This window comes from Callorhinchus milii, unplaced genomic scaffold (genome assembly GCF_018977255.1).
Source record: "Callorhinchus milii isolate IMCB2004 unplaced genomic scaffold, IMCB_Cmil_1.0 Scaffold65, whole genome shotgun sequence".
Classification (NCBI taxonomy): Eukaryota; Metazoa; Chordata; class Chondrichthyes; order Chimaeriformes; family Callorhinchidae; genus Callorhinchus; species Callorhinchus milii.
The window spans coordinates 107,086-114,677 of record NW_024704806.1 but is presented as its reverse complement, the minus strand read 5'-3'; the positions used below and the strand labels follow the sequence as shown (position 1 = coordinate 114,677).

The 7,592-nt window shown below is 56.3% G+C and overlaps 1 protein-coding gene across 2 annotated transcripts; it reads left to right on the top strand.

The window, feature by feature from the left end:
• The first annotated feature begins 1,379 nt into the window (after positions 1–1,379).
• Positions 1,380–7,374, top strand: fkbp6 (FKBP prolyl isomerase 6). 2 transcript variants are annotated; one of them, XM_042345596.1, is made up of 9 exons: positions 1,380–1,436; positions 1,961–2,078; positions 2,752–2,841; positions 3,036–3,238; positions 3,782–3,901; positions 4,187–4,384; positions 4,982–5,091; positions 5,529–5,614; positions 6,541–7,374. In XM_042345596.1, the coding sequence occupies exons 1-8, from the start codon at positions 1,413–1,415 to the stop codon at positions 5,611–5,613; spliced, it is 948 nt and encodes a 315-aa protein (XP_042201530.1). In that variant the 5' UTR covers positions 1,380–1,412; the 3' UTR covers position 5,614; positions 6,541–7,374. The 2 variants fall into 2 exon arrangements, with proteins under 2 accessions (XP_042201530.1, XP_042201529.1); XM_042345595.1 differs by having other exon boundaries at positions 6,534–7,374.
• Positions 7,375–7,592: the final 218 nt, after the last annotated feature.

Genomic DNA, 7,592 nt, shown 5'->3' with positions numbered 1-7,592 from the left:
GCTTTTAGATAAAAGACTAAAGCTTCAAAAATTGCAGCTTCAGAAGTGCCCCAAAGTCAAAACATTTTGAGATGCTCTCGAGCACAGAATGAAGCTGCGCTTGAGGGGACGGTGTGGGTGGGGATCAGCGCAGTCAGAGGGACAGGTCACGAAAGGTTGATATGGAAATGTGTTTAAAGGTGATGTGGTAAATCCGCCCGACTCCGACTCTGCTCTGACGCCTGGTCCCCGGCAGCTCAGCGCAGCTCAGCTCAGCTCAGTGCAGCTCAGCTCAGCTCAGCGCAGCTCAGCTCAGTGCAGCTCAGCTCAGCTCAGCGCAGCTCAGCTCAGTGCAGCTCAGCTCAGTGCAGCTCAGCTCAGCGCAGCTCAGCTCAGCTCAGTGCAGCTCAGCTCAGCTCAGCTCAGCGCAGCTCAGCGCAGCTCAGCGCAGCTCAGCTCAGTGCAGCTCAGCTCAGCGCAGCTCAGCTCAGCTCAGCGCAGCTCAGCTCAGTGCAGCTCAGCTCAGTGCAGCTCAGCTCAGCGCAGCTCAGCTCAGCTCAGTGCAGCTCAGCTCAGCTCAGCTCAGCTCAGCGCAGCTCAGCGCAGCTCAGCTCAGCGCAGCTCAGCTCAGCGCAGCTCAGCTCAGCGCAGCTCAGCTCAGCTCAGCTCAGCTCAGCGCAGCTCAGCTCAGCGCAGCTCAGCTCAGCTCAGCTCAGCTCAGCGCAGCTCAGCTCAGCTCAGCCAGCTCAGCGCAGCTCAGCTCAGCTCAGCTCAGCCAGCTCAGCTCAGCCAGCGCAGCTCAGCTCAGCGCAGCTCAGCCAGCTCAGCTCAGCGCAGCTCAGCCAGCTCAGCCGCAGCTCAGCTCAGCTCAGCTCAGCGCAGCTCAGCTCAGCGCAGCTCAGCGCAGCTCAGCTCAGCGCAGCTCAGCTCAGCGCAGCTCAGCTCAGCTCAGCGCAGCTCAGCTCAGCGCAGCTCAGCGCAGCTCAGCTCAGCGCAGCTCAGCGCAGCTCAGCGCAGCTCAGCTCAGCTCAGCGCAGCTCAGCTCAGCTCAGCGCAGCTCAGCGCAGCGCAGCTCAGCTCAGCTCAGCGCAGCTCAGCGCAGCTCAGCTCAGCGCAGCGCAGCGCAGCTCAGCTCAGTTCAGCATTGTGTTCCCCCACATTATACACACACAGAGGGTACACAGCCCGGGGGCGGGGCTGAGGGGCGGGGCCTCGGATGAGGGGCGGGACCGAGGGGCCGAGGGTGGGGTCGGGGGAGGGCTGAGGGAGGGGTCGGGGGGAGGGGCCGAGGGAGGGGTCGGGGGGAGGGGCTGAGGGGAGGGGTCGGGGGGAGGGGCTGAGGGTGGGGTCGGGGGGAGGGGCTGAGGGGAGGGGTCGGGGGGAGGGGCTGAGGGTGGGGTCGGGGGGAGGGGCTGAGGGGAGGGGTCGGGGCGATGCAGGAGGTCAGGGCTGTGCCGGTGGAGTGGTGTCCCGGGAGCCGTTTATTCTGTGGGGGGGAGTGGGCTCCTGGTGCAGCTCTGTGGGGGGGAGTGGGCTCCTGGTGCAGGTGGTGGGGGAGTGGGCTCCTGGTGCAGCTCTGGGGGGGGAGTGGGCTCCTGGTGCAGCTCTGGGGGGGAGTGGGCTCCTGGTGCAGCTCTGGGGGGGGGGAGTGGACTCCTGGTGCAGCTCTGGGGGGGGGAGTGGGCTCCTGGTGCAGCTCTGGGGGGGGGAGTGGGCTCCTGGTGCAGCTCTGGGGGGGGGAGTGGGCTCCTGGTGTAGCTCTGAGGTGGGGAGTGGGCTCCTGGTGCAGCTCTGGGGGGGGAGTGGGCTCCTGGTGCAGCTCTGTGGGGGGAGTGGGCTCCTGGTGCAGCTCTGTGGGGGGGACCAGTCCTGTTGTCTCACACGGCATCGTGAAGGGCCGAGGGGTGTGTCGCTGACGGTGGGAGAGGAGGGCGGTGGGAGGAGGGCCTTCACCGTTGGACGCTCTTCCCTCTGGTTTCAGAGTCCCTTTGAGCAGATGAGCCGGAGGATGGAGGACCTCGCGGGTGACCGAGGTGCGCTGAAGGAGACGCTGAGATCCGGCTCTGGCCCCGTCGTTCCCGCCGACGCATTGGTGTCAGGTACCGAGGACCGCGCTCCGCCAGCGAGACCGCGCGGCGCCCGGCCGCTCGGAGCTCAGAGCCCTCTCCTCGCTCGCGAGAGGACCTGGGGGTGGGTTTCCCGGGCGGGGCCCCAACCTTCTGCAGGTTTCTTTACTCCGCATTGACCGGCGTTAGGCCGGAGCCCGGGTTTGCTGCTCGATCGGCCGACGGCTTTTCCCGGTGGTAGTAATCCCCCGGAAACAAACTCACCCACAAAGATACGGCCAATTCGCTTTACGGTCTAATTCTGTGAAGCGCTTTGAGGCGTCGAGATACGAAGGAGCGATATCGAACGTAAGGATTGTTGTTACGTACCTACGGCCAACGTTCTCTCCTTCCTCCGCGCCCCCTCCCCTCCCTCCCCTCACCCTGACCATCTCCCCCCTCCTCGCTCCCTCCCCTCCCTCCCCTCACCCTGACCATTCCCCCCCTCCTCACCCCCCCCCTTCCCTCCCCTCACCCTGACCCATTTCCCCCCAATGCTCGGGTCCCGACCCAACTGTCCAGCGCTTCGGGACGTCCTCCCGACGTGAAAGGCGCTCTATAAATGGCATCTTGTTGTTGTTGTGTTGTAAAGCCGGGAGTGTCCCTGATGGTTTTTCTCCCCCCCCCCCCCACCCCTCCCCCCCCTCACCCCCCCCCCCCCCCGCAGTTTATTACAGTGCTTATGTGGAACACGCCAACGAGCCGTTCGACTCCAACGTGCACAGGAAGGTTCCGGGCTTCATGAAGCTGGGCCGAGGTGAGAGCCGGACGGACCGCGTCGCCGGCGCCACAACGGCAACAACTTGCATTTTGCGGAGCGCGAAATAAAGTGTGGAGCGAGAGCGCCACCCGGCGGCCCGGCCCGGCATTGTAACGCCATCTTCTCAGCCCGACGGCAAGTACGGTGTCACTCGCTGTCCCTGGTGTCTGAGGTACCGCCCTGTGTTGCAGATATCACGCTGGTTGGCATGGAACTGGGGGTGCGGACCATGAGAGAAGGAGAGTTCGCCCGCTTTCTCCTGAAGCCGGAATATGCGTACGGGCGGCTCGGTTGCCCCCCTCGAATCCCGCCCAATGCCACAGTCCTCCTGGAGCTGGAGATGTTGGGTTTTCTGGATACTTCCATCTCAGATGAATATTTTGCCCTTTCACAGGCAAGTGGGAGGAATAATAATAATAATAATAATAATATTGATCCTTCGAGAACGTCTCAAAGCGCTTCACAGAATATACCGTAAAGTGAATTGACTGTATATTTTGTGGGCCAAACGCGGCAGCCAATTGTACTCAGCACCGTCCCACAAACAGTCGTGGATTGAGTGACCAAATTCTTTTTTTTGAAGGGCTTATTACCCCCGTAAAAGCCAATCACTGACAGCTAAGTTTCTACTTACTGCTCGGTCAACAGAGGTGTGTGGAGTAAGGAAACTTGCTCAACCCTCCCCTGCCCGGGAATCAAACCCTCGTCCTCTCGCTTGCGAGGCGAGTGCTCTTACCACTGAGTTACAGGACTCCACATGGTGGGGGGGGGGGGTGCAGGTTACCGGCAGAGCTGTGGGGGTCTGTATATGGGGATGTGAGGAGGGCTGGGGGCTGAGCTAATAGTCGATGGGGTGGAATGAGCAGGGAATTGGAATTGGGGTGGTAGAAACAATGGGCTGGTGCCGGCTGACTCCAGCTCAGGTCTCCTGTTCCAGGAGGACCAGACCAGGTTCCCGCTGGACAAGCTGCTGAGGGTGGCGGAGACGCAGCGGGAATTTGGGAATTACTACTTCAGAAAGCAGCGATTTGAGGACGCCAAGGATAAGTATAAGAAGGTACTTGAGGAGCTCCACCGGGGGTACGAAGTGTGCGGGGGAAGGGGGCAGCACAATGTCACCCCCCCCCCAACCCGCCCTGACCCCTCACCCTCTGCAATTGACAATCAACACAAGCTTTCCGCAGTGATGAGGGCGCGACTTCGTCATTAGGTCGAGGCTGACAACCCCACTTCCTGTTTGCTGCACCAGCGAGCAAGTGGGGTGGGTGGGGGTGTGGTGAGAGCCCTGGGGGGAGATGCTCAGCGCTGGGTGTGGTGGGCTCCATGCTCTTGTGTGTTTCAGGCCCTGGCTGTGTTCTCTCACCGACACCCGGAGAGCGAGCAGGAGTTGGAGAGAGTCCAGGCCTCGAAACTGCTGCTGTTCCTCAACATGTCCCTGGTGGGCCTGCGGCTGAACGCACCCAGACGTGCCCTGGTGTACGGAGAGCGGGCGCTGGACATCGACCAACATAACCCCAAAGCTTTGTTCCGCTGTGGCCAGGTCAGTGCAGGCTCCAGCTGTGTTAGTGACAGAGAAGCCCCTCGTGTTAATGAGCTCAGGCTCCTCTCCCCGTCGCGGAGTGAGAGGTCACCAGGCCGGTGAGTAACCGAGCCTCAGAATAGGAGTCCTGTAGCTCAATGGTGAGTGTTCCCGCCTCGCAAGTGAGAGGCCTGGGTCTGATTCCCATGGAGTCCTGTAGCTCAGTGGTTAGAGCACTCGCCTTGCAAGCGAGACACCTGGGTTCGATTCCCGGCAGGTCAGGACGTAACCTCGGGCAAGTTTCCTTACTCCACACGTCTAATGATAATCCCTCCAAAAAACAAAAACAATAATAAATTGGTCATTTTCAATCCACAACTGTTTGTGGGGACGCTGCTGTGTGCAATTGTCTGCCGGGTTTTGCCCACAAAATATTGTCGGTTCACTTTGCAGTATATTCTGTGAAGCGCTTTGAGACGTCTCGAAGACGTGATGAGACGCTGTATCAAATGCAAATATTACTATTAAGGCAGGTAAATGGGATTGAAAAATCTGGTGATGTGCTGAGCTCCCCTGCCTCCTGCCTCAAGCCTGGTGTCCTCTTTAATCCTGATCCAGGCCTGCTTCGAGATGCTGGAGTACAACAAAGCCAGAGTCTTCCTGCTCCGAGCACAGAAACGTCAGCCCTTCAACCCTGACATCAACCGTGCTTTGGTCAAGCTGGACAGGTAACTCAGGCAGCCAGAGGGGTGGAGGGCTCTACCCCTGCCTCCCCCCACCCAGGTCACTGTAAGTCCAGGCTACACACTCCCCATCACTGTGAGTCCTGGGTTTATGCTCCAGTAACTGCCCTCTTCACTCATTATCTACACCAGAATCGGCAGAGATGCTGCAGCCACCTGATCTCACTCTGACAGTAGGGGGCGCTCATGCTCTTCACCACCATCTGGGGCAGGAAGAGAATGTGGACAATATACCCTGTTCAGAACATTTGGTTTAAACTTGAACCAGAGTCTGCGTCATCTCCACGCAGAGCCGGACCTGTCCCTGCGCAGCCAAAGGAAACTGAGTGACTCGGAGACCACTCAGTCAGGTGGCCGTTTCCTGAGGTGGGGCAGGAGGGTCTGTGTGAGATTGTCGGCCAGTAATACTCTTGTCTCTTCAGCTCGTATCGGGATTGGAGCCAGAAGGAGAAGAACATGTGCAGCAAGATGTTTGGTTCCTCACAGGCACAGCACGTCCAGGATTAAGGTGAGGCCCGAGAAGAGTCTACTCTACAGTAACAATCTTTACATTAAACACACCATCTTTCACGCTGGGAGGTTGCCTCAAAGAACTTCACAGCATTCAACTGTAAAGTGTAGTGACTCTATGTTTTGTAGGCAAACCCAGCACACAGCAATGTCCCACACAGAGCCATGAAGTGAGTGACCAGTTCTATCCGGGGCACTGAGATGATTCTGGAACACCACTGGATCCCTTCCCAGCTTCCTCCTTTACAGCTCTGTCCCTGCAATGAAGCACATGTACTTTCTATATTTAATTCCTACATGCAGCTGTGTGTGTGTATGTGTGTGTCAGAGGAGGAGGAGGTGGAGGGGGTCATGAACTATAATATTTCCTATTTGAAAGATTTGATAAACTTGCTTGTGAACATCGGGACAGTTGGAGCTACTTTGGTTAAATATTTAGTTCTCGAACAAACCTCAGACTCTCCCTGTCTCTTTCTCTTTTTACGGATTGTAAATGATTATTGCCACATTTTTCCTTTGATCCTCAAGTGAGAAATACACAGGAGAAACAGTGCTTTCTATTCCAGGCGTCGAACTCTCCCAGTACTGCTGTCACGCGCTTAAATGGTTAGGGTTTAGTCTGTCAATCAAACTGTAATTCAACATGTGAGTGTAACAAGATGGGTAAACAATGCACACTCTGGGGTCCCAAAGCCTTGGCTATTGCCATCCTGTGCCTAATAGGCATTTGCCTGCAAATATACAGTCACTACACTTCACTGTAAATCTTGCAAAGTGTTGGGAGATGCTCAATGACGTGATGAGGTGCTGATTAGTTGACAGGAATCTAGGAAGAAGGGAAGGCATGACAGAGGAGGAAGATGATGTACAGTTTTGCTGTGTATATTAGTGTCTGATGTATATGGTCTCTTGTTAAGGCTGCAGGAATGACATCTCTGGACAATGGACAAGAGGAATGGAACCATATGAGCAAAATACTGAATCAGTTCCATACACGTGTTTAGCCCCAGTGTCCCTCTGTCACCTTAAACCCAGGACATCTAAGTTTCATCGTAGTACGTACTTTCATAGCACATTCACTCTATACTTGGGCCTATCGGAGCAATTGCTAACACGAGTTGTCTTTGTGTGAAGGAAGTGCAGGAATGAGCACTTCATGCTGTTTGCAGCTCTGTGTGGATGTGAGGCACAGGGTAACACAGTCTGCATCGTAAATATCAGGACCACAGGGAGGTACCGAGGCCGGACATCACCACTACAGCCACAGATGGGCAACTCCTTAAGGGTACTGGCCAAGAGCATGCTCCAGGGATACATTCCACCCATTACTTCAGTGACAGTGCAGTGTAAGTAGCCGATGCTGTCTGGCACGTTAGCCAATGATCAGCTTCTATAAGGTGTCAAGAAAAAGGGATACTGTGTGTGCAGGGAATATAGACCATATAGTCTTTGTTTTATACACATGTGCACCCCAAGACTGGTGTACACGTGTTGGTTTGGGCCAGGCATTGCTGGGACCCTTGTTCCTTTAGCATCTGTTCAATGTACAAGTGTTTATTGACTTGATATAAATGCCACAAATTGAGGGAATGTTCCTGTGCACTTCATGTTGGTGTTATCTGTCCGAGACCCGCACTCGTGTGGCCAGAGAGCGTGAACTCGGAGACGGGCGCGACGCTATCGTTCTCGCTTCTGTTTATTCCTTTTGGGAGAACGTTTGTGTTTGAGGTTTGAGTTTGAAATAAACGGTTGGCTGTTTAGACTGGTCTGGCTCGGCTAAATGTACTCATTCCAGGGTCTGCGTAACACGATGTTCCTGAGTGGTTTTAGCTGGTTAAACTCCAGCCCCCCCCCCCCGCCCCCACCCCCGCAGACACATAATAATAATAATCCTTGCATTTATTATATAGCGCCTCAACACATCCGCGAGGCGTCTCAAAAGCGTTTCACAGAACATACTGTAAAGTGAATTGACT